At 35.9% G+C, this 27228-nt stretch overlaps 2 protein-coding genes across 2 annotated transcripts; one reads left to right on the top strand and one right to left on the bottom strand.

Moving 5' to 3' along the window:
* The first annotated feature begins 1689 nt into the window (after nucleotides 1-1689).
* LOC141660788 (uncharacterized) lies at nucleotides 1690-2937 on the top strand. The gene has a single exon (XM_074467771.1). It carries the CDS (start codon nucleotides 1690-1692, stop codon nucleotides 2935-2937), a length of 1248 nt encoding a protein of 415 aa, XP_074323872.1.
* Nucleotides 2938-6810: 3873 nt separating this feature from the next.
* LOC141660787 (uncharacterized) lies at nucleotides 6811-26975 on the bottom strand. Its single transcript, XM_074467770.1, has 10 exons — nucleotides 26970-26975; nucleotides 26564-26804; nucleotides 25795-25892; nucleotides 15635-15691; nucleotides 14779-14921; nucleotides 14383-14713; nucleotides 13551-14214; nucleotides 12748-12972; nucleotides 7642-7870; nucleotides 6811-7552 (listed from the first exon to the last, which is right to left on the bottom strand). Exons 1-10 carry the CDS (start codon nucleotides 26973-26975, stop codon nucleotides 6811-6813), a joined length of 2736 nt encoding a protein of 911 aa, XP_074323871.1.
* Nucleotides 26976-27228: the final 253 nt, after the last annotated feature.

The following is a 27228-nucleotide window of genomic DNA, read 5'->3' as shown; positions in this document are numbered from 1 at the left end:
CAATAAAATTAAGTAGACGTTGGCCCCTAGGATTTCGAGCTCAATTAGGAAGGTACCTAAAAGAGGAAGTAAATTTGGAATTATTCGAACTTTTGGTGACAAGGCAAGTGTATCACTTACCTGGCCAATTTGGATTGGTGACTAGGCTAACGGTTCTCTAATTCAGCGCCTTGTTTACAAGGAAGTGCCCCCGCTTACCTGGCCAATCGGTTTGAATAAATCTAGATTTATAGACTTTTTGGTGGTCCAAAAGTTAAGAGATGTCTAGATTATTTTTAGGATTACCCATAGATCAAAGATTTTCTTTTTGATTTTTCAATTTTTTTAGGTGTTTACTTATAGCTTTTGTCTGCTACGTGATTATTTGTCTTATATGCAAAGTAATTGGGTTCGAGACCATTCATCTAGATTAATAAGACACACTAACCTTTCATCTCCTAAAGTAGTAAGTCAACTCAACTTTTCTTCACCCACTAACTTTTCTTCACCCACTAAAATTGAATCAAAAGAAGAAGTAGAAATTCCACCTGTAATCATGGCTGTCTCACTCAAAGACCGTTGTTATCCCGCTCGTTCCGCTGAACCCTCATGCATAGTCCTACCTGAAGTAACCGCGAATAATTTTGAAATTAAACATCACCACATTAGCATGTTACCTAGGTTTTCTGGGGTAGAGGGAGAGGATACATATCTTTTCATTCGAGAATTTGAGGAAGTATGTGCTTTACAAAAACTCCAACAACTTAGCTCAGACTCCATTAGGCTCAGACTTATTAACTTTGCTTTAAAAGAAGAGGCTAAACAATGGTTGTATAGTCTACCCGTTAATTCTATATCCATGTGGGATGGATTTGTGTCTATATTTCTTAAAAAATATTTTCCAAACCATAAGGCAAACAGACTTAGGAATGAAATTAACCAATTTCAACAAAATCGAAATGAGTCTTTTTGGAAGTATTTTGATAGATTTAAAAGCTTTTATCTAAGTGTCCTCAATATGGTATAGAAAAATGGAGACTTCGTAAATTTTTTTATGAAACATTAGACAGTCAAACCACTGCTTTGTTAGAGTATATGTGCCAAGGTAAATTTATGGATAAAACTGAGGAAGAAGCTTGGCAATATTTTAAGGAGTTAGCTGAAAAAATAATGTTGTGGGAGTCAACTAGGGAACCTAATCCGGAACCTGAAAGATCTAAGGGTTTACACGTATTTAGTAATTCTATTACAACCGAAGCTAAGTTAGCTACACTCACTAAACGTCTAGAGGCCTTAGAAACCAATAATGTGTCTTCTCAATTTTCTATATGTGCAAACTGTAGTTCTCTAAATCATGTAATAGACAATTGCCCTGAAAGTGAACAAGTCAATGCTATGTTTCAACCTAGAGTTAGGAATGATCCATATGCACCCACATACAATCCTGGTTGGAAGAATCACCCAAATTTCTCATGGAACCAAGGTCAATACAATCAGTTTAATCAAAATTCTCAACCTGCTTTTCAAAAGCCCAGTCCTGGTCCATACCCAGCTCAAAATCCCAACACATATCCTCCTCAAAATCTTGGTCATTATCCTAACTCAGTCCCCTTAAACCCTCCTGGTTTTAGTGAATCTGATAAGAAATTGAATTCCATTGAAAATAGTATGGAGGCTTTACTTAAATCTCAACAATCTTTCATGTAAGCTATGCCCCAAGATAGGCAGTTGCTAAATTCAAACATACAAGCCATATCTAAGCTAGAGGTCCAAGTTAGTCAATTGGCAAACACAATCAGTGAGAGAGAGAAAAATCGTTTCCCTAGTCAACCCGAGGTTAATCCTAAATTTTATCAAAACCAAAAGTCTCATGAAAATGTGAACTCTGTCATCTCTCTAAGGTCTGGAAATCAATTCAACAATCATGCTGGTGTTAATACTCATCAGGAAGATAAACTAACATCTGAACCAAATCCTCTACTCTTGAATCCTTGTCTTCCACAATCTTCAAATCCTGAAACTTCTGAATCTAATGAGTCATCACTATCCAAAGAACCACCTTCAAAACCCCACTCTGATGTGTTTCGTGAAAAAGTCTTTAAGCCAAAAGCTCCATTTCCTCAAAGACTTATCTCAAACAAACAATCTGCTCAGTTAGATAAGATTTTAAAAGTCTTTAAGCAAGTCAAGATCAACATTCCTCTGTTAGATACAATTCAAGAAGTTCCCTGTTATGCTAAGTGTCTAAAAGATTTGTGTACTCATAAAAGAACCACTCATGTTCCTAAGAAAGCTTTTTTAACCTTTCATGTTAGTTCTATCTTGTCAAATCATATCCCTGTGAAGTATAAGGATCCTGGTTATCCTACCATCTCTTGTGTCATAGGTAATACCCTCATTGATAAAGCTTTACTCGATTTAGGAGCTAGTGTGAATCTTCTTCCATTATCTGTCTATCAAGCCTTGGGTTTAGGTGAACTTAAAAAAACTAGTGTTACTCTTCAGTTTGCTGATTGTTCGGTCAAAACTCTAACGGGTATAGTTGAAGATGTGTTGATTAAGATTGGTGATTTTGTCTTCCCCATCGATTTTGTTGTCCTAGAGACCGAACCAGTCAAAAATCTGAAAAATCAAATTCCCATCATTTTAGGAAGACCTTTTCTTGCCACGTCTAATGCCTTGATAAACTGTAGGAATGGATTAATGAAACTTACTTTTGGAAACATGACAATTGATCTCAATATTTTCAATGTAGGAAAACAACCCAATGAGCCTTTTGACCAACCCATAGATGTTAATATGATTGATGAGTTAGTTGATAATGAAATCATGAATGTTGATGATGTCCTTAGCTTTTGTCAAGATTATTTTGGTCAAGATTGGGATGATACTAGTCATAAAAATGAGGTCAATGAAATGTTAGAGTCCACCATTCATAGTTCCAACAAAGAGTTATAACCTTTTCCTTTGCCACTTTTTGAAGCTAGTGAATCCGTTGAGGGTGGAAAATAATGCTTTGATAGACTGGTTAGGGTGTCTAGTTATTTTGGGAAGTCTGATTTCGTGGTTTACCAATGATAAATTGAAGTATAGAAGAATACAGAGATTGGAATTGTGGGAATGATGTATCTTTGTAATGGTTACTTTTTCGGGTATGTTATGTACTACTTGGTTTATGCATTATGTGGAGGTAGTGATAAGAACTATTTGTTCAAAAAGAAAGTGGTATATTTTGTTCACGAAGATGAGTGACCAGGTCCATCTTTGGTGTAAATTGATACTCATAACTGGGTTCCGATGTTCAACACTAGGGCTCACTGACGAGCCACTGTGATACGAGTTAAGGATTATATCACGTGGAATATTTGTTCCGTCCTCATTTGCTCAGGCTTAGTGGCTCTTTAAGACATTGCTTCTTAAGATACTGGCTTCTTCTTTTGGGGTAAACATATCATTTGATAGAATATAAATATGCAGCAGTGCATTTTATGATTAATTACTTTGTAATTGGGGTATTATATATATAAAAGGACATTCATGGGTCTATTTTAAAGTGTTTCTTCAATCTAATCCAACCTAAATTGACACCCTTTGATTAGAATGTTTGCTTATTTTTAATTTTCTAATTTTTATATTGTGAGTATCAGACTTGTAATGCTTGTCCATCATATAAATATGAAACAACAATGAGCTTACTAAATTTGCTAAGTACCGGGTTTAGTTAAGTATTAAATAATAATGAGCCTACTAATTTTGCTATGGGTGCGGTGGAGGGAAATGGCTGTGTTTTGATGTGATAATCATTCTTCTACCGAACTTGATCACTTAGAACTACTGTGCTTTGAACTACAGTATTGTCTTAGATATCATAACATGCTTTAAGTTTTTAAAATGTAAATATGTATTTGGCATACATGTGTTTTTGTCACTTTGTTGAATTTAGAAATTTTGAAAAGTAATTAGTTTCAGAATTATCTAATATAATGAGAAGAGATACTAATTTTTATAGTACAATATACTAAAAAAGCTTTACAGTCAATTATAGTGAGGAATTTAAAATCTTTGCATTTGTGTGATATTGGACAATATATATTATTTAAAATAAAAACAATAAAACCTAGATTTGAGTCTCTTTAAAAATTTCCAAGTGATTTTGAGGCAGTATGTAAAAATGAGGTTGAACAGAGAAGAAAAATGTTTCATAGAAATTATAACAGGTTTTTTTCTGAAAATAAAATATTATTATTGTTATTATTGTTATTATTGTTATTGTCATTATTATAATAATAATAAAATTATTATTATTATTATTATTATTATTATTATTATTAGCATTTGTATCATCATCGTAAAGGCCTACATTCTGCTAATTTGGCTAAGGCCTGTCAACATAATGCACCAGCCCTGTGTATAGTTTGCAACACAGAGTGATTGACAGAAAGGAAATGTGCAATGTTGCATAAACACATAGAGAGACTGAATACAAGGGAATGGCATAAAAACAGCGGAGTCTTAATAAGTTTTTAGTGATGGAAACTAAAAAGAATTATGAGAAGCTCATTCTATATCCAGAGATGAGTTGTGATGCAGGAGATAAAGTGGGAGCCACACATAGTTTTTGAAGAGAAAATATTTAAAATAAGATAAGTAAGCAAATTGTCTGGGGAAATGTTGGGAGCAGGCGACTTGGAAGCTGCCTTTCAGAGATCAAGTTTTGCTCTTCTTAGCTGGATTTTCTTCCAACTAATTACTCACGTCCTCAATCTGGGTTCCAACACACTCAGTAAGTCGGTAGACTGTGAAGTCCTCATAACCCCGTTCAGTGTTGTATGCATTGATTTTAATGTTAAACACACACTTTTTCCCAATAACATTTTTGATGACTGCTGGAATATTACCGATGCTTGAGTCCTGTAGGGCGGGTTGTAATAAATGTTTAGTTGAAGGTTTTGTGTGGTTTGAATGTGAAGCACGCGGTGGAATGGGTGTTACCTGAGGTACGCTGTTGATCGCAGTTTCAACAGGGATGCCAATGAGCTGCCCAGCCTCCTTATTAAAGAGGGTGAATGTTGTCATTCCAGATTTGTCTTCAACACGCACAATTAGCTTGTAACTGTGTGAGACATAAAGTTAGTGTGGATAATAACTATATATATATACACACATTTATAAAATATAATGCATGTATGCATAAACGAAAGGGTTATTGAGCATGTAGCTTTTATGTGAGGTGAGTTAAGGTTTTGCAAGTCGAATGACTATTTACGTTTCAATGAGAAAGCATTTTAAAGTAAGTAGTTGATACCGTTGTTTGAAGTCATTAGCATCCTTTCCACAGTTTTCGCAGTGGTATGTTCCTTCATTGTCGCATACTTTGCGAGCACACCGAGGGCAGCAGTTATAGGACCAACCCTCAGCATTGACAATACCAATAATTGTAGCTTCGCATGTACGGCGGATAAACTGGTAGTTGAAGTAAAATTGAAAATGAAGTTGAGGAATTTGATATAAATAATAAGAAACGACTTTAAATAAGGCGACTTCAAAACAACAAATATTTGTGATTAATAAGTAATTAGGTCTTACTAATAATAATAGTTTAAGGCTTGCATGTTTTAGAATTATAACACTGATCTTTTAGAATAACAGTTGTTTGGACCTATATATTTTGTGCCAAATTCAAGATTCGATGTACAAACAAGCATGCTTCGCAAAACCTAATCCAAATCCAATGTATTTTATAAATATAGATCTTCGGTCACTTTTTAGACTCGTGTCAGTTTCGGTTTGACCCAAACTGACATCTTTGTTAAGTCTGACATGCTCCACAACTAAACCCAAGCCAAGAAGATAAAAGTGTGCTTAATCTGTTCATTTTGTACATCGACATCCAAGACCCTAAAGTTACCATTGAATAATTGTGCTCACAAGTAAGGTGAAAAAGACACCAACTACCAGCTACGACAATTAAGTCTTCGTCCCTCCTCTTAACCGAACAGATTCTATTATTCCATCCCCTAAATTCTATTTATTTCTTGTTTCACCACTTTATATTATTTTTATTACTATTGTTTAAATAAATACTCTTTTTGAAAAAGGTTGGCCCCTTTTTATTTATTACCCGCTATCTATAACTTCTTCAATTTTACCTTCTATTAATATTTTATTAATTGTAATTAGTTATGGTCATATTTCAAATTGTTTCAACCCTGTATACATATATTTGAATAGCTCTCGAATTCCATTTCTTATAACTACATAGTCAACAATTTTTTTGTCATGTCTAGTAATTTTTATTTATTCTATCAATAAACTTTGATATGTCAAATTGTGAGAACTTCGAAAATGAGAGGGTCAAACTTAAGGTATCTCCTTAATATAAGTATGATAGAAGGATAAACGTCCTAATCGGCTAAACCAAATCATTTATCAGGGAAAGCAAATAGCAGCCGAAGTTTAGCCATCTACTTTACTAAACTACATATGTAACTCACTCATTGTTCTTTTTTTAATCCCGAAAGCTTATATTTAGAACTACAGAAAGTTTGGTGGGACGTACCTCATCTGGTATTTTGATCCATGATGGATCGGGGTCATCACCAAGAAGAAAAGTTGGCTCGGAGCCATCACCTAAAGCCAAAACCAAATCTCTAAAAGCGACACTTCTGCCGTCAATCGTCACAGGGGGAACATTTTTTTCAATTCTCATATTTTCAAGCAGTGAAAAAACGTGGCACGATTGCCATAATGGAGATTTTGTAATACTCGAGGCAATAATGTCCTCCCTTCCTTTTTTTGGTACCACGGGTAAAGTCTGTCTAAAATATCCACCTAGGAGTACAGGAATGCCCCCGAATGGCAGGATCGTGCATCACGATTGACTTTACAGCGGATATCACGAAATGTGCGATCGACTGCTTCGAATATAAACCGGTGATGCATGGATGCCTCATCACATATTATTAAGCTGGTGTTGCATATGAGTTCTGCAAAATATGTATTTTGCTTAATGTCGCAGCAACTAAATTCATCCACATCAATACGGATTTTAAAACGAGAGTGAGCTATCCTCCCACCATCCAACAACATAGAAGCTATTCCGGAAGAAGCAACTGCGAGTACAATTTTCCCTTCACTTCTTAATTTGGATATGATGGTTGACCACAAGAATGTCTTTCCTGTTCCACCTGGACCATGCACGAAGTACATCCCACCCAAGGATGATTCTACAGAATGAATAATTGTTTGGAATACAATATGCTGCATCTGATTTAGACGATCTAAATTTGTAGCTGCACTAAGCCTAAGTCTTTCACGGTCATACATAATTTCCTCCACCAGTAGCTCATTCCGGTACTTTGAAGTAGTAGTTGTGTTTAGCCCCGGTAAACTTGGATAGTCAGAAATTTTTTTACCATACTGTTTTAACAGATTATTAACCTCCTCTAGTGCCAGCATTTGTTTATCGTCAGCGATAATTGTTAGAGTGGGAATGTTAGAAATTTTCCTCCTCTTATATTCAATATCATCAGCTAATGCAGTCCAATATTTTACCCAAAGTTCTCCGACGTTGCTGATTTCATAGAAAACCAGCATGTAACAAATAAATCACGCAGTTGTGCAACATTAGCTCAAAATGACGCATCTCCAAGAGCTACGTGCCATTCTTTATCTGATTCAAGTAAACCCCTATGGAAACATGCTTCTTTATAAGTTGGATAAACCACTCCATCCACAGTTCTAATTTCTTCAAATGACTTAGGTCCAACAACAAAGTTCAACAATAATCGAAGGTAAAATCTCTTCTCGGATGCAGGATGAGCGTAAACCATGCGTCCAATTACATCAATTTTTTTTCCAAGGAAACCAACGCTTAGATAATGCATCCCACCTATATTTTGTAGGATATTTTACAAATGTTAGATCACGGCCAAGTTCTTCGCCCCGATTATTCATTAACCACTGTATGAACATTGTGTCATCGGAATCTACTCGGCGTACAATCTCAGGCAAAGTCTCATTATCACAGAACCTGACATCCTGTTCACTTTCAAGATAAAAATATAAGCGCTGCACAAAAGTTCTCTATGGTGGATGGGAAAATCAAATATACGCCAAGATGCTTCTGCTGCTGATACATACCGGCAGGAGAGATAGTTGTTAATTTCAACAAAATCTATAGAGGTGGATGGCTGACTTTCGTCGATTACTTGTTGAGAATTTTTTTCCAAAATGGCTGTGGTTGTATCTGGCCCCTTGCCAATATACTTAAACAAGTATTTTATGGACAAAGAACGATTACACCATTCAACATTAACCAACAAACCCCGATGATAAGGGACTACATGCCCGCACCAAAAAATTAGAAGGGTATGCGTTTACAATTTTTTCAATGTAATGATTAGGTTGTGCTGAAGTAAGCATGACATAGTGTTTTTGATGGGGCCAGGTTTAAAAGTCTTCAACGCAATTTAAATTTATGGGTAAAGGTTGTGTTACCTGTTATCTAAGTGTATTTTGTTGCACTCTACTGTTCTTCCCGTATCTCTTCTTCTGTACATTGCATAGCCATCAGCATCCATGCAGGTTGTATTGTTGAAAGCCTTCGTGTGACGCCCTCAATCTCGGGATTAGAAAATGAGGACCCACAAACCTTTAATCTAATAATTAAATAAGCATAAATCCTGATTAACTACTAACAGGATCAAACAGGATAAAATATCAGATAAGATCACAGCTACCAATCATAAAATATAACTTACAACCCCAAAATATTATTAAATAAACATAATCGATTCCGGCTGGGAACCGACATATAACCCATTGTATCTTTACAACTTTCCTTCTAAGCGTTTGCTCACTCAGAAATACCACTACCAGCTCTGGCAACCGGAAGCCCTCAACACGATATGGACCACCAGGTACGCTCTTACGAGCAGTGCGCCTAAGCCTGGGTATCTTCTTGCTTAACTGTCATGGTTAGATTAAAATAAAACATATGAGTATAAAACTCAGCAAGTAACTATAAAGCAGTTCTACGATATCAATTTCACAATATACTTTACCGAACTCAGGGCATTCTACTCTTTTTACTCTAGGTGGCAGATTTCCAGCTTTTGGGGTTAAGGAAAGGTTATGAAGGAAAAATATGGGGCTTTCAAGGAACAAGGTTCAACGCAGGACGAAAGCCGACATTCATCTCAAATCATTAAATGATCAGATTAGATCTTTCAGAAAGAGGAAAGCAACTGTATTTCATTATATGGAATCAATCATATGATCAACAGATTAAAAATCAGGGTTCTCGAGCTTTAAGCTTCACAATCAACTCTTTTTCAAAACAATATAAACCATTTTCATTTTCAAGAATCAATTACTGAACAGAAAGTTTCAGTTTCCTTTTAAATCAACAATTAGAACCCTTGATTGGATTACTTTATCTTTCCATTTCATTATAATACGGGTGATCAGCCCGTACCGACCTCCATTCGGTCTTTAAGGTACCAATCGGCATAATTTTAGCCTTAAGTTGTACTAGCCCCGCTAGCCTCTTACCATGACTGGACTAGTCCCACTAGCCTCTTACGTCCCAATCCAGTCCATCAGGAATTTGTTTGGAAAACCTTGAGTTGGAAAAATATAGGTTTTCTAAAATTCATTTTATCATTACCAAGAATATGAAATCATTCAGACTCTTTCGAGTTTAACTCATTCTTAAGTCAAATTTCAAGAGATCAAAGTTAAGGGAGTGATTCAAGACAAGCAAGGAACAACTCTAAGGATTCTGTATCAAGGATAACAAGGTACTTAAATCAGAAGGATCAACATCTGTTTAGGGATCAATAGGGTGATCAAGAAATAAGGTATCATTAAATAGGGTTCGCAAAGATAATTGTAGGGTTCAATACAATTCATGGCTTAACAAATAACTTGAACAGAAATGACAGGTTACCAAAGGGTTGAATCAGTAAGCTTATCAATAACAGTTTATCAAGATCAAAAACAGGGTATCTCAAGTCATTAACATGGGTTCATTAATTAGCAATTCCATACTCTACATGGTATGAACAATAACCTCTCTATAACCATTTTCACAAGTAATGAGAGTTACTTGCCTGAATTTGCTTTCCTGAGGGTTGAACTACTGCCACCTAGTATACCCTTTCCTTTCCTAGCATGAATGCCCTCACGCTCCGAATCTACAATAAAACCAAAATCTTAATCAGTTTCTCAACTCTCGTTCCCGGAACGATCACTCAATACGATAGCTCGATTATACCCTTGACTCGAGTATACGAATATAGCTTATACACATAAGCACATAGCACATCACACGATATATAACTTTACTCTTAACCTTTACACCTTTATATACTCGACCATAGTCTTATAAACATCCTTATCTAATTTCGAAGTCAAATCATACTTTATATTAGTACACATAGCTCTTTATGCTTGAAATTCTTATACGAATAAACAAACGACAAAACTTACAATAACGACCCTAAAGTCATTTTTAAACCAACACGACAACCATAGTTAACACAAATCAATCATCCCATTTCTTTATACTTTAATTCGAACCAAACATAGCAAATCAAGCAAAATCTTACATACAATCCTTAACTAATCTTCATGATCCATTCAAGCACTTAAATTAGAATTTGGCCTTTTTAACTACTATAAACCATTCGGCCATTCTACAAACATCACCCAAAATCAAGTAAATTTTCATACCAAATCCATATAACACATAATCAATCAAACATTCACTTAATCCAACTTAATATTCTCATAAAAATAAACATATCATTCGGTTTTTCAAGAACAACTAACATGCATTCAATTTTTGATCTCATACATAGCATGCAAGCATCTTTCCATGGTTTAATCCTAAATTCTAATGAATCCAAGCAAGAACAACACACCAATTTAATTCTTCTTCCTTTATCAATAAAAATTCGAACCAAGATGACCTATAATCTCATGTTTACATTCGAATTTCTCTATCCCTAATTCCATTAAACACTCTATTTAACTTATCATTTTCAAACAACCATCAAACAATCATTTTTATAACTATAATCAATCCCTTTTTGATACACCAAAGCCCTATGCAGCTTTTACATCAAATAAACACATGCATGGTCTAATTTAGCTTTAAATTCATATAATCATTCAAATCAAGTCATAATTCATGGACTTATACTTCAACAACTCATTCCTAATAAGCAATTATCAACTTAACTTTTAGAAATCAAAACCCTTTTTGAAATTTAAACAATCCAAGCATGCAAACACCAAAATCAAGTTTTGTGGTATTAGAGTTCAGTTTTTAACATCACAATTCACCACCGGCTCACCGGAGTTCATCAGCGGTGGCTGTGGTTTCTCGGTGGTGCCCCATTTCGGGGTTTCCAACCTTGAAACCTCCGATTTATGCACACACAAGGCACATGCAAGACTCACTTAGCTTTGAAAATCATTTTTCAATCATAAAATCACCTCCTTAAGCACATATTAGATCATATATACATACGTACACACGCATCAAGCATGAACACACACACACATCGAGCTTGCATGCAAGAAGATATTCACACATGCACACTCCAATAACCACTTATATGTGTTTAACAAGAGATTTTGAGAAGGATTGGTGAGAGTTATCAAAGAAACAAGTAGTATACCAAGAGAGAAAAAGAAGAGCCGAGAGAGAGAGAGAGAGAGTAGCCGAGAGAGAGTGAGAAAGAAAGAGAGAAGAGATAATGGGGTGCTCGGGAAAAAGAAAAGAAAGGGGGGGGGATGAGTTTATACACAATCAAGGACAAGGGCAATTTAGTATATTACTAATTCCCTTTTATAAATTGATTTTCCTTTCTCTTTTTACTCCCATAGATTATTGGTGGAAAAATAAATATATCTCTCTCAGAAAGTTAGAAATTATAGCGATTGACAATTTTAAAACGTAGATCTCAAAATTAGCTTTCCAACCATTACTCATAATAAGATTTTGAGCGTACGGTTGATTTTATATGATTTTCGTAAGCTCGCCTTAATAACATTTTTCCATATAAAAATCAATTTAAAATGCAATGACCACCAAATAAATCCATTCATCATTTTTAAAAAGTCTCTAGGACTATTATGAAGATAACAAAACAGATCCCATATTTTTATCTTACTCAGATAATTTTATAAAAATGCGCGAAGGTTAAATAAACCTTTATTTAAATCAAATAATTCCTTTAAATTCATAAAAATGTCATAGAGCACATAGTCATGCACACAGACAAGCAATCACACATATACGATCACATAACAACTCAGGTCTGATCAGAGAATTTGTCCTTTAATCTTTACCCTTTTCTACACGTACCGGGTCACGTCCAGCCTGACGGCCCGACACTAAGCGTTTCAATTACGCTTCTCATTAACATTATCGACCGACATGTCACTTAGGACGAAATACTTTATTTAAACATTCATTTCATTCAATCACACATATTTCCATTTTATATTCTTTAACTCCTTATTAGGACGGGTTCCGTTCCACCTGACGGCCCGACAACACAGCTTAACTCCTAAGTTGACTCTTTAAATTGGAACGTTTTTACTTACGCTCCTAGATTCTAATATACAACAAAGACAATTAATCAACACTTTAACACATAATTATAATCAAATCGCATAAAGCATACATTATTGACTTAATTACGTCGCAAAATTTTCAGTCGTCACACTTCGGGTAATATTTTGTACATCTACCTCTTAACAACCATGAGCATTTAGGATTTGCCTCCCCGCATGGTCCGTGCATCATAAATTGTGAGACATCCTTATAAGCAAGAGGATCGACATCTTTATCCGGTAATTCAACACATATCACAGCATCAATGTCTTCTGGAGTTATTAATTTATCTCCATCACGTAGCCATAGGACAATATGAGCATGTGGAAGTCCCCGTTTCTGAAACTCTACCGTGTACACAACTGGTAATGCAACAAATTGGACTATTAGAGTCATGGACTATCATTTGATAAAGATCAACGAAAGCAAACAATACTGTAACTATCCATGCGATCCCGAAACATGTAAATTTTGAAAACCACTAAAAATTAACCACACAAATTTGCTGCACTTAAATGCTGTAGGATTCGGTTAAATTAAAAAGTCATACATTTCTGTTCCTTAGCTTTGAGAGCCTTAATATGTCTCTTAATTATTACTTTATTAAATTAACTACACATTCAACTCCTTCCAATCCTCAACCACTAACAATCAGGCATGCGCGAAGATACTTATAATGAGTTGAGAGGTTATGTTAAAATTTAGACAGAGGTAAAGTTACAACGCCAATTTTTAACGGGCATGCAAATGGTGGCCAAATAAAGTATTATGGATTATAACATTTGTTTATAATCCGTAATTAGAGTATTTTGGATTACAATATGTGATGATAATTTCTAAAATTTAGCCCATGGTAGTGGGCATGTGTGTGAAAAAGTGATATAAATCAGTTTTTGTGGAGTCTAGCCATTACAAATTTTAAATTATTAAGAAAAAAAACCTGCCAGGACTTGACCCAATACATTATTCTTTGTGAAATCATCCATCATCACATCAAGCTTTATTTTAAACACCCAGGCTACAATTTCTGGCCGCACAGAGGCTGTTTGGGAGCCTGCTAGGTCGATAGCACCCTGAATTTCTTCCCACTTTGGGTTGCAAGTGAATGTAATAAATAGGTCTGGGTGCCCATACTCTTTGCAAATAGCTAGTGAATCTTGAAAATTCTGTTGCATATATCTATATACTCCTGTAAAACTTGACGGTAAAATAACACATTTTCCAAGATCTGTGGCGTCGATATAACCGCGTCTAAAGCTATCAACAACATTGTTATACAAATCTGATCGAATTACAGATTGATGCGTACAGACCCATTGCAACCTACAACGTTCGACCGAACACCACGCGTCAACTATAAATTGCAGAAGCAGCCGACCACCGAGTATTAGAGTGCGGCCCTCGCTAGTCCGGTACTTTAACCTAAATGAATAATATTCACGCTGGCTAATTGTAATCTTTCTCTGATCTTCGGAAGTAGATATGTTTCGATGCTTTATATTAGTTCCGAAGCCATCTTCTCCAAATAGAAAGATCAAAGGATATTGCAAAGACATGAAACAAGGATGTAAGTCGCTAATGTGCTTCAATCCAAATCTTTTATCCTTGGAAAATATACCCCTATCATTCAAAAGGTCATTATCTACGGCCAGGCCCGCAAACTCATAATCATTTTCAGTTGGTAAATTCTCAAAGCGGCCATCGGTTAGCCTTCGTTCAAACAATCGGAGCCGAACGAGTACATGCTATACATCATTAAATTTATGACGAACCTGTTTAAATATTTCCACTAAACAATTCTCACGATCGATCATTTCTTGCAATGTTGCAACAATACTTGCATCTACGCCATCTCTATCCTTTGAGAAATTAAGCCGATGATCAATGGCCTCATGAGAATCGTACATGTATAACTGCGCAAATTTGGGCTTGCAGCCATCTGGTGGTATCAAGGAGCCAAATTTGTGATATATTTTCCCAGAAACGCAAAAGACATAAGGCCCTTTACCTTTATTCACGGAATCATCGATCATGCCTCCAAAAGAACATAAGGCAAACATGTTGTTATAAACACGGCTTTTACTAAAAAAGTGTCGAGACAACCTGCCATTGGATGTCAATAGGGATAATAATTCTGGAGGTGTTTCTCGCAAAAATGGCAGTTGTACCTTCCCTTTTCCACAACAAGTTGAGTAGCCTTTTGGCGCATTGCCCACATGTCTTCCAGTGAACTCAGCAACCCAAACCATTGCCCCACAACAACCACACGTCTGATCTTGATTACCAAGATCCAGTATCGAATTGCTTTCGACTACAACATAAATTCCAGAGAATTAGTATACATCACCACAAAAGTAAAGAAACAACATAAATCAGGTATGCACCCAGACGTACGCGCACACATATCTAAATTTATAAATCAAATAAATTAGGCAACTAAAGGAACGTCCTCTTCTTTAAGGCAATGTTCTGCCGCTGCCGACATGCCCCTGGTTAGTCCAGCAGTTGTACATGTCATAGATCAATCAGGTTACATGAAGCATACCTAGGTATAATCAGGTTACGCCTCACATCCTAACATTATATCCTATTTTTTGTTTCTAGTCATCAAAAAACCTGATTTATTGCCTTAAGGTAGTTGATTCTTATTATCCAATATTACTCACGATCCATAAATCTGCCTTTCCTCAGAAAGCTATTTTATAGGAAAATATTAAATGCCCCTTTATTTTTAAAGAGCTTAATGTATAACATTCTTCAAATTAGATGCGTAAGAAGAATATACCTGTGGGATTTGGCCCTCCATGCTCGAAGTTCCAGGGTTCTCATTGGGCGATTTATTTTTGTTAAATTTTAATCCACAGCAGGGTTTTCATTGTTGCTTTCTGGCAAGTCACCTGGCCAAACCCAAAGCAGCTTAAGAAGCAAATATTGCTTACTTGCTATAGCAAAAAAGTAAGAGATAGGACAACAGGGCTCATACTTGCCACGTGAGGTGCATGGAAAATACTATGTATTGGTTACCTGCACCGCGCTCATCTGTTGAGGAACCCTCTCCCTCGAGCCTGCATCGCTGATCATCTAACATGGTAAAAGGTACTAAGTATCAGATATTTAAAAAAAAGTTGAACATAAATATAATTATACCTCCCAGAGGATATACCTTACAAGTTTCGACGAGAATTTTTACAGAGCCGCTTCAACACTTTCCGTTCCTCCACCATTTTCCTGGTCAGGAAAAGCTTAGGTCGCCCCCTTTTCCGCGTCTGCTCCATTGAAGAAATGCACTACTAAGTGTAACCTGAAATAGCATGATGCAACAGCCTGAATCAGTGATCTATTATAGCAACAATATAATGCTTTCCACCAAATACATTCCCAAGCCTCGCCCCTCTGAAATTTTATGCAAACTAAAAAAACAAGATAACTGACGTGCCATAAATCTTCATTTTTTTTGTTAGGCTGATGATCCCGTGCTAATCCACGTATATTTAGTATTAGAAGACTACATGCATCAGATACAATTACCAAAATCACCAACCGCAACACCTGGCTTTGATGAAACAATATCTAACTCAATAATAATGCAATACATTTGATATCCTCATATTAGAATATGAAACACAAAATTTAAGAGTTCAACTAAAAGTAATCATAACACAAGATCATATTTTGCATCATGAAACTTGTCTATCATAACTTTCTATGGAGTTTCCTATTTGAGCTTTCCAACATCATAGTCATTGTTCATTGTGCATTTTCTATGTGAAGTCAAATTAGACTCATCTAGATTGTTGCATCAAGGTCCATGATACAAAGTGTGACTCAATATTGTTCCAGTAATAATATTTATTTATTTGATTGTGCTGCTGAAAGTTGTTTTAGCAAAAAACATGGCCTGACATAGGCTTCATTATCGGCTAAGTTAATAAATTTGTTAATGCCCTAAATTTGAATCCAGAACATAAATTATAATACAGTTTAAATCAAAAAATATTTTACATCTTCTGCTTTCAAGAAGGCCTTCTTGGACAATGAAATCGGAACGTGAGAAGTATTATATTTGAGGTTAAGGAGAAATGCTGATAACAAACCTATATGCAAACATCCTGCACATTCATGTTTCATTATAATATATTTCATCATAAATATGCATGTTTATACATAACTTCATTACAAAATAAAAATAAAATTAATAATAATAATAATAATAATAATAATAACAACAACAACAACAACAACAATAATAATAATAATAATAACAATAGCAGTAGTAGTAGTAGTAATAATAATAATAATAATACACAATAATAATATACAAAAATAATATATAATATTTTGCTTACAAAAATATTTACAAAATTGTAGTATTTTTAAATGTCAAAGTAATCTTTATTACTAAAGACCAAAAGTTTGATGATCAATATTTAATCATTTTCATAAGATTACTACTTTTTATCCATATAGAATTATTATTACGGGTGTTGCCCCAAAAAAATGACACAAAAAAAATTCACAAATAGTTTATTTATGTGTGGTATTAATCAGAATATAATATTAATAAAATTTGATTAGAATTATTTCACATTCAAGCTCTACCGCTCTGCCAGACATTTTATGCTCCCACACTTTCATGGTCTTCCGGATAATAAAATTAAACGGCTATGGAGGATTGCTAAAAGAAAAAAAAACATGGCAAGAGATTTGGCAATGAAGCACCTATGTTCTATATTTCCTTGTATATCAAAGACCTGACCAGGTTGGACTGAGACATGTAGTACTTTAAAAGGAGTACCCCCACTTAAGCTGTGATGTAATGCAGCAATATCGCTTCCAGGATAAAATAACAACAGATCAATCTGGCCACAGAACCAACAATGATCAACGGCGACTCGCACCTCAGTTTACCCAAAAAACCTATGCAACTCATATATGTTTGCGAGGTAGGCACCGAGACTTGTGTCATTTTTATCTCAAGTGTACCTCTCAATATATAGGCATCTCAAGTTACTCTTCTTCTATTTTACTCGATGTGGTACACCAAGTAACAAAATAGAAAAAGTAAACAAAATGGGTTTTCCTTATTATTTATATTATATCCAGATTACTTAATATTAATATTATAAAATATATTCAGAGTATGATTAAAATAATCCTTACTCAATATATTTTATATTAATAATTAAATAATCAATATAAATAATTAAACTTGTAATAGAAAAGAAAAATATAAGAGTTCCCACTAGCACTAGGCCACACAAGCATTCCACTTATGCTAGTAGTTGTAAACAACACTAACACAAGATGCTATATAAACTCAATATCTTTCTTTTATAATACCAATGTGGGACAAAATCCCCATAACCCATTTCAAACAAGCAACATTGTCTCAATATATTCATGGATTCCACTAAGAAAATATCTTAGATCCAAATATGAAAGTTTAAGTCCTCATGTCAAGGAACAACCTCCAAGTGTTAGTTTCCGGAAATCATATCAAGAACATATATAAAATATGCCTCAAACTTTCCATTTTCTAACAATCCCCCACAAATCCATAATTAAATTGCATACCAGATTTTATCATGACTTGCTTTTCAGAGTCGGTACCCTCCCGGGTTTGAACCCTCCTAAGTCCTCTACTTCGATGGCTTCCGGATATAGATGGAATATTTCACCTTGAATCTTTATCCGTTGGGTGTAACCACACTCCATAGACGACGACAAGTCAAAGGCTATGGTGCCAATCTACGGCTTTGAGACGTTAATGGTCATGTCTCGATCCTGTTCGTCGAATGTTTCGAGGAATAACCCTTTCCTCTAATTGCGACCACACAATTACATTCGCTTAGCTGGGCATCTCCAGAGATGTACTGTTATCATCTCGTCAAACGACTTGACCCCATTCAGAGTTCAAATAACTCTTGCTAACTAGCAGTTCAAGTACCTCCTAAGGTTTATAGGGAATAAACTCAGATACATAAGTATCTAAATGTATATGGTAGAGGTACTACCAATTCATCCTTACAACTTGTAATTACCACATTGAATACACTTTGAGGGATCTCCTCTCAGGTGTATTGGGTTCCCGCTGTTGATGAATTATGATGGGTTACCAGTCTCATCCCCAACCTCGATTTAAGGACTATAGCATGCTCAATCCCTTTAGTCAGCGGATCGGCTATATTATCCTGAGTTCTTATGAACTCTATAGCAATAATCCTATCAGACACAAGACCCCTTATAGACTTTAGTCTAACTTGGATGTGTCTCTTTGTTTTAGCATTATACTTTACACTTCTGACTTTTTCGATAGTTGTACGGCTATCACAATGAACAGAAATGGCAGGAAGCGGCTTGCTTACTATAGGTAATATACTCATGAGTCCATGTAACCATTCAGCCTCCGTTCCCGTGGCATCAAGTGCACACAACTCAGCCTCAAAAGTAGACCGAGTAATCAAAGTCTGTCTAGAAGACTTTCAGGACACTGCTCCACCCGCAAGGGTAAACACATATCCAATCACTCCATTGAAACCAGATTTCTTAGCTATCCAACTTGTATCACTGTACCCCTTGAGTACCACCGGAAATCTCCGGTAATGCAAGCCAAGGGAAATAGTTCCCTTCAGATATCTAAGAACTCTATCCAGTGCCTCCCAATGAGTCTTGTTTGGACAGCTTGTATATCTAGCCAACTTAGACACAGAATAAGAAATATCTGGCCTAGTCACATTAGCAAGATATTGCAAACTCCCAATAATCTAAGAATACCTTAACTGAGACACAGGAACTCCTGAACTATTCTTGACTAAGGCAACTTTTGAATCATATGGTGTACTAGCGATTCTACAATTTGAATAACCATACTTCTCAAGTATAGATTTCTCTATATAATGAGACTGTGACAAATTTATTCCATCAGTTGAATGAGTCAACTTGATCCCAAGAATCACACTAGCTTCACCCATATCCTTCATCTCAAAGTGCATCTTCAAGAAACTCTTTGTCTCGTTAATAATCTCAATATTGGTTCCAAACAACAAGATATCATCTACATACAAGCACACGATTACACAATCATTACCTCTAACCTTATAGTAGACACACTTGTCACTTTCATTAACTAAAAAATTCGAAGCCTAAAACAGTTTCATCAAACTTTTTATGCCAGTCTATAGGTGCTTGTTTAAGGCCATAGATGGACTTGACTAGTCTACATACTTTCCTCTCATTACCAGAAGCAACAAATCCCTCAGGCTGATCCATATAAATCTCTTCTTCAAGGTCACCATGAAGAAAAGCTGTCTTTATATCCATTTGATGGATGATAAGACCATGTACAAAAGCCAATGCAATAAGCATTCTGATTGTTGTCATTCGGGCAACTGGAGAATATGTATCAAAATAATCAATGCCTTCCCTTTGCCTAAAGCCCTTAGCAACTAGCCTAGCCTTGTACTTATTTATTGAGCCATCAGGGTTTAGCTTCCTCTTGAAGATCCATTTACATCCAATAGTAGAACACCCTGGAGGGAGATCAACTAACTCCCATGTTCCGTTTGAAACAATTGAGTCAATTTCACTCTTTACAGCGCATTTCCAATGCATTGACTCCGAAGAATCTTTGGCTTGACGGAAAGTTAAAGGCTCATCCTCGACATTGTAAGTGATAAAGTCACTTCCAAAGTCCTTGACAACCTTTGCACGCTTACTCCTTCTAGGTTCCTCTACTTTGTTACGAGTAGAGCTACTACCAGGATCCACCCCCACATTTGTCATCTTTTCCACATGATCAGGAATATAACTTGATGTGTGAGTGGGATCATCCTCAGAACTACCCAAAGATATACCAGTCTTCATTGGGAATACTTCCTCAAATAAAGTTGCATCACGAAACTCAACTATCGTATTCGCCACAATACCATCTATGTCAGATTTTAATACTAAAATCTCATAGCAGTTGTGGTTTCAAGATAGCCCAGAAAGATAGAATCAACAGTTTTCGGACCCAGTTTCTTTCTCTTGTGTTCAAGGAAAAGCATATTAGCAAGGCACCCTCATACACGAAGATAACTCAAACTTGTCCTACGCTTTCTCCATAATTCATATGGTGTCTTGTCCATATGTTTCAGAGGGACTCTATTCAGAATATGGCAAGTCGTATTCAGAGCCTCTCCCCACATGTACTTAGGCAACCCAGAATTAATTAGCATATTGTTAATCATGTCTTTAAAAGTTCTGTTCTTTCGTTCTACCACCCATTAGACTCAGGTGTGTATGGTGGAGTAACCTCATGAACTATACCATTGTTTGCGCAAAATTCATTAAACAAGGTACTCGTATACTCACCACCTCTATCAGACCTCAAACGTTTAAGTACTTTGCCAATTTGTGTTTCAGCTTCATTTTTATACATAATGAATTTATCTATTGCTTCATTCTTATGTTTAAGCAAATAAAAATAACAATATCTACTACAATCATCTATAAAGGTAATGAAATATCTACAGTGATCCTTGGTCAACACACCACCAAATTCACATATGTCTGAGTGCACTAAATCTAACAGGTCTGAATCCCTAACAACATTATGAAAAGGTTTCCTTGTTTGTTTAGCAGTTACACACACTTGACACTTAGATTTCTTATCAATGGCGTACTTTGGAATCAACTCTAAATTCATCATATTCTTGTTATTAAACTTGTAATAGAAAAGAAAAATATAAGAGTTCCCACTAGCACTAGGCCACACAAGCATTCCACTTATGCTAGTAGTTGTAAACAACACTAACACAAGATGCTATATAAACTCAATATCTTTCTTTTACAATACCAATGTGGGACAAAATCCCCATAACCCATTTCAAACAAGCTACTTTGTCTCAATATATTCATGGATTCCACTAAGAAAATATCTTAGATCCAAATATGAAAGTTTAAGTCCTCATATCAAGGAACAACCTCCAAGTGTTAGTTTCCGGAAATCATATCAAGAACATATATAAAATATGCCTCAAACTTTTCATTTTCTAACAATCCCCCATAAATCCATAATTAAATTGCATACCAGATTTTATCATGACTTGCTTTTCAGAGTCGGTACCTTCCCGGGTTTGAACCCTCCTAAGTCCTCTATTTCGATGGCTACCGGGTACAGATGGAATGTTTCACCTTGAATCTTTATCCGTTGGGTGTAACCACACTCCATAGACGACGAAAAGTCAAAGGCTATGGTGCCAATCTACGGCTTTGAGACGTTAATGGTCATGTCTCGATCCTGTTCGTCGAATATTTCGAGGAATAACCTTTTCCTCTAATTACGACCACACAATTACATTCGCTTAGCTGGGCATCTCCAGAGATGTACCGCTATCATCTCGTCAAACGACTTGACCCCATTCAGAGTTCAAATAACTCTTGCTAACTAGCAGTTCAAGTACCTCTTAAGGTTTTATAGGGGATAGACTCAGATACATAAGTATCTGAATGTATATGGTAGAGGTACTACTAATTCATCCTTACAACTTGTTTTTACCACATTGAATACACTTCGAGGGATCTCCTCTCAGGTGTATTGGGTTCCCGCTGTTGATGAATTATGATGGGTTACCAGTCCCATCCCCAACCTCGACTTAAGGACTATAGCATGCTCAATCCCTTTAGTCAGCGGATTAGCTATATTATCCTGAGTTCCTATGAACTCTATAGCAATAATCCTATCAGACACAAGACCCCTTATAGACTTTAGTCTAACTTGGATGTGTCTCTTTGTTTTAGCATTATACTTTACACTTCTGACTTTGTCGATAGTTGTACGGCTATCACAATGAACAGAAACGGCAGGAAGCGGCTTGCTTACTACAGGTAACATACTCACGAGTCCATGTAACCATTCAGCCTCCGTTCCCGTGGCATCAAGTGCACACAACTCAGCCTCAAAAGTAGACCGAGTAATCAAAGTCTGTCTAGAAGACTTTCAGGACACTGCTCCACCTGCAAGGGTAAACACATATCCAGTCACTCCATTGGAACCAGATTTCTTAGCTATCCAACTTGTATCACTGTACCCCTCGAGTACCCCCGGAAATCTCCGGTAATGCAAGCCAAGGGAAATAGTTCCCTTCAGATATCTAAGAACTCTATCCAATGCCTCCCAATGAGTCTTGTTTGGACAGCTTGTATATCTAGCCAACTTAGGCACAAAATAAGAAATATCTGGCCTAGTCACATTAGCAAGATATTGCAAACTCCCAATAATCTGATAATACCTTAACTGAGACACAGGAACTCCTGCACTATTCTTGACTAAGGCAACTTTTGAATTATATGGTGTACTAGCGATTCTACAATTTGAATAACCATACTTCTCAAGTATAGATTTCTCTATATACTGAGACTGTGACAAAGTTATTCAATCAGTTGACTGAGTCAACTTGATCCCAAGAATCACACTAGCTTCACCTATATCCTTCATCTCAAAGTGCATCTTCAAGAAACTCTTTGTCTCGTTAATAATCTCAATATTGGTTCCAAACAACAAGATATCATCTACATACAAACACACGATCACACAATCACACAATCATCACCTCTAACCTTATAGTAGACACACTTGTCACTTTTATTAACTAAAAAATTCGAAGTCTAAAACAGTTTCATCAAACTTTTTATGCCAGTCTATAGATGCTTGTTTAAGGCCATAGATGGACTTGACTAGTCTACATACTTTCCTCTTATTACCAGAAGCAACAAATCCCTCAGGCTGATCCATATAAATCTTTTCTTCAAGGTCACCATGAAGAAAAGCTGTCTTTACATCCATTTGATGGATGATAAGACCATGTACAGAAGCCAATGCAATAAGCATTCTGATTGTTGTCATTCGGGCAACTGGAGAATATGTATCGAAATAATCAATACCTTCCCTTTGCCTAAATCCCTTAGCAACTAGCCTAGCCTTGTACTTATTTATTGAGCCATCAGGGTTTAGCTTCCTCTTGAAGATCCATTTACATCCAATAGTAGAACACCCTGGAGGGAGATCAACTAACTCGCATGTTCCGTTTGAAACAATTGAGTCAATTTCACTCTTTACAACGCCTTTCCAATGCCATGACTCCGAAGAATCCTTGGCTTGATGGAAAGTTAAAGACTCATCCTCGACATTGTAAGTGATAAAGTCACTTCCAAATTCCTTGACTACCTTTACACGCTTACTCCTTCTAGGTTCCTCTACTTTGTTAGGAGTAGAGCTACTACCAGGATCCACCCCCACATTTGTCATCTTTTCCACATGATCAGGAATATAACTTGATGTGTGAGTGGGATCATCCTCAGAACTACCCAAAGATATACCAGTCTTCATTGGGAATACTTCCTCGAAGAAAGTTGCATCACGAAACTCAACTATCATATTCGCCACAATACCATCTATGTCAGATTTTAATACTAAAAATCTCATAGCAGTTGTGGTTTCAAGATTGCCCAGAAAGATACAATCAACAGTTTTCGGACCCAGTTTCTTTCTCTTTTATTCAGAGAAAAGCACCTTAGCAAGGCACCCCCACACACGAAGATAACTCAAACTTGTCCTACGCTTTTTCCATAATTCATATGGTGTCTTGTCCATATGTTTCAGAGGGACTCTATTCAGAATATGGCAAGCCGTATTCAGAGCCTCTCCCCACATGTACTTAGGCAACCCAGAATTAATTAGCTTACTGTTAATCATGTCTTTAAAAGTTCTGTTCTTTCGTTCTGCCACCCATTAGACTCAGGTGTGTATGGTGGAGTAACCTCATGAAACCATTGCTTGTGCAAAATTCATTAAACGAGGTACTCGTATACTCACCACCTCTATCTGACCGCAGACGTTTAAGTACTTTGCCAGTTTGTGTTTCAGCTTCATTTTTATACATAATGAATTTATCTAGTGCTTCATCCTTATGTTTAAGCAAATAAATATAAAAATAACTACTACAATCATCTATAAAGGTAATGAAATATGTACAGTGATCCTTAGTCAACACACCACCAAATTCACATATGTCTGAGTGCACTAAATCTAACAAGTCTGAATCCCTAACAACATTATGAAAAGGTTTCCTTGTTTGTCTAGCAGTTACACACACTTGACACTTAGATTTCTTATCAATGGCGTACTTTGGAATCAACTCTAAATTCATCATATTCTTTAGAGCACCAAAACTACTTGGATCAGCAGGGGAAAAAATAGGCAAACACCAGCAAACACCAGAAAACTTACTCCATCATAAGGATCAATAACATACACCAGAAAACTTACTCCATCATAAGGATCAATAAAATTTTAAAAATTTATACATACAGTTGTATAAAGAAGAGGAGAGAGGTGGAGTCTCATAAGAACTAATACGACTATAATGCACAAGTTTGCACCTACTCTGATGCAGTTTAAAATAAGTCTGATGCAAACTTTCTATAAGTAAGCTATAATATTTCCTGTAATATCAGCTTATTAAGATTCACTTAAGATTTGAAGCACAGTGCAACACACCAAATAGTGCTCTAAAATAGCATCCTGTAAATATTAAAGGCATGCAGAACTAATATGCAATTCAAGTAGCTCAAACACAATAGTGTTAACTACTTATCTTCAACAGAAACACCCCCACCACCAAAGACAGGCAAAAGAACAGATCATATTTCAAATACCAACTTTCATTCATATCTACACATACCATCGCAGTAGCATAGAAAATCAAACTTTTTAAAAAATAAATTGTTCACTTGAAGGTTATTAAGTATATTATAATATTAATTTTGTTATCTGATATTTAGAGGCAGGGTAGTGACTGGCTCCTCAGGAAATTCTTTCACATTGCCCTGGAGCAACCCCTTTGTAAATTTGCTATGCTTAGAACTGTAAGTGCAGCAATGCTACTAGTAGTTCACTAAATTTACAGTAACACATTGCGGCCTGTGAGCTCACCCAGATCGAGTTTGAAGACAACCAACCCAAGTCCTAGATTTTTTAACAAAGCCTTGCTTTTTTCTACAGGCAAAATTGTTCATTTATTTAAGGAATCCATTTACGATGGAAGTATACATAGTTGAATATTAAAATTTTACATTTATAACCGTCTGGGTATCCAGACATTTTGTTCTAAAGTATCAGTAGATCGGGTTTGAAGACAACCAACCGCTTTACAAAGAACACAGTGTAGGCGATAAAAAGTATAGCCAGAATTTAGGGCATACCCACAGAAAACACAATTACGTGAATCAACAACATAATTACCTACAACAACACAAAATTCATGCTTGAATTCATATCCATACATTACATATATCACACTAATATATGCATATATGCACACAAACACGCCAAGGCAAGCAAGCAAAAAAAATTGGGCTTTAGCTCCTAAAAATTGGAGAAGTCAAATTACCAACTTACTATGCAGCGCCCACAATTAAGCCCTTACTCGATTCACCGCGCAAGAATAGAAAAGAACACACCCAAGTTGATACTGAATTGCAATTTCACATATGATGGCCTAACCCTGTTGTTCCCGATAAGCTATTCGTGTACCACTGTAATAGACCCCGACTCATGTAAGTGAGTGGATGGTATTTTTGTTATTCCAGGCTATTCAAGGGAAAATCAGTCTTTTCACAGGGGTTTTTTGGAAATTTTTACCCTTCTTGTTCTGCTTTAATAGATAGTAAGAGAAAAGAAGATTTACACTATTAAGTGAAGCACGAATTAATTGTACATAATATATCTAAATTTCAAATATATATATAATTAGTAAATAATAAAGTTAAATCATGTTCCATAAATATAAGATGGGGCAAATAATATTAAGTGAAGTAGCAATCCTAGTTTTTCTTTCATTGCTATGTGCAGCAACAACCTTTCCGTGCATAAGACACTATGTCCTGCCACAACAATTGATAGCGCTTCCTGACCTTCATGAGACTCTATAGCATCTTTGTTAAAATATATACCAGTTAAGAATCTTCCTGTCCTGTCCTCATGCTTAAGCAGCTTGTTCTTCATATAAATTGCTTCTGCTTCGGCTGCTGCGGCTAGCGTCCTATCAACTACAATGTCAGGGTAGCGACGCAATGGAGACGTGAAATGAGTATAGAGGAGCACAGCCAAAGAATAGTGACCCCAATCATAGTCGAAATCTTCTAAATTTTCTCCCTTATGAATTCAGTGTATAATCAGTTGTGTGTGTAGGAAATTTTCTCCCTTACGAATTCTGTGTATAATTGATAATTGGACTTAATTACAAACTGAAATTTTATGATATACACATATGTATATTTGAATGCCTAAATGGATTAATTAAAATGAAGATGTGAATACCTGCATTCTGATTTCTACATGACAGATTTTATGTTTTAAGAAGTGAAGCATGCTTATATGATTATAGCCATGAATCTGTTAGGCTCTGTACTTGAGTTCTGCTATGAAGTGTGCAATCATGATATATCTATGTAATCTGAGGTCCTTAATGCATGAAATGTAGATAAGAAACATAAGTTATGTTAATATAGTAATAAGTGAGCTATTGTCTATAACTCCTATGTGAAATGTGAAAACCTTGCTCAAACTGATTTGGTGA

Source organism: Apium graveolens, chromosome 5 (genome assembly GCF_009905375.1).
Source record: "Apium graveolens cultivar Ventura chromosome 5, ASM990537v1, whole genome shotgun sequence".
Taxonomy (NCBI): Eukaryota; Viridiplantae; Streptophyta; class Magnoliopsida; order Apiales; family Apiaceae; genus Apium; species Apium graveolens.
This window is presented reverse-complemented; position numbering and strand designations above follow the sequence as displayed.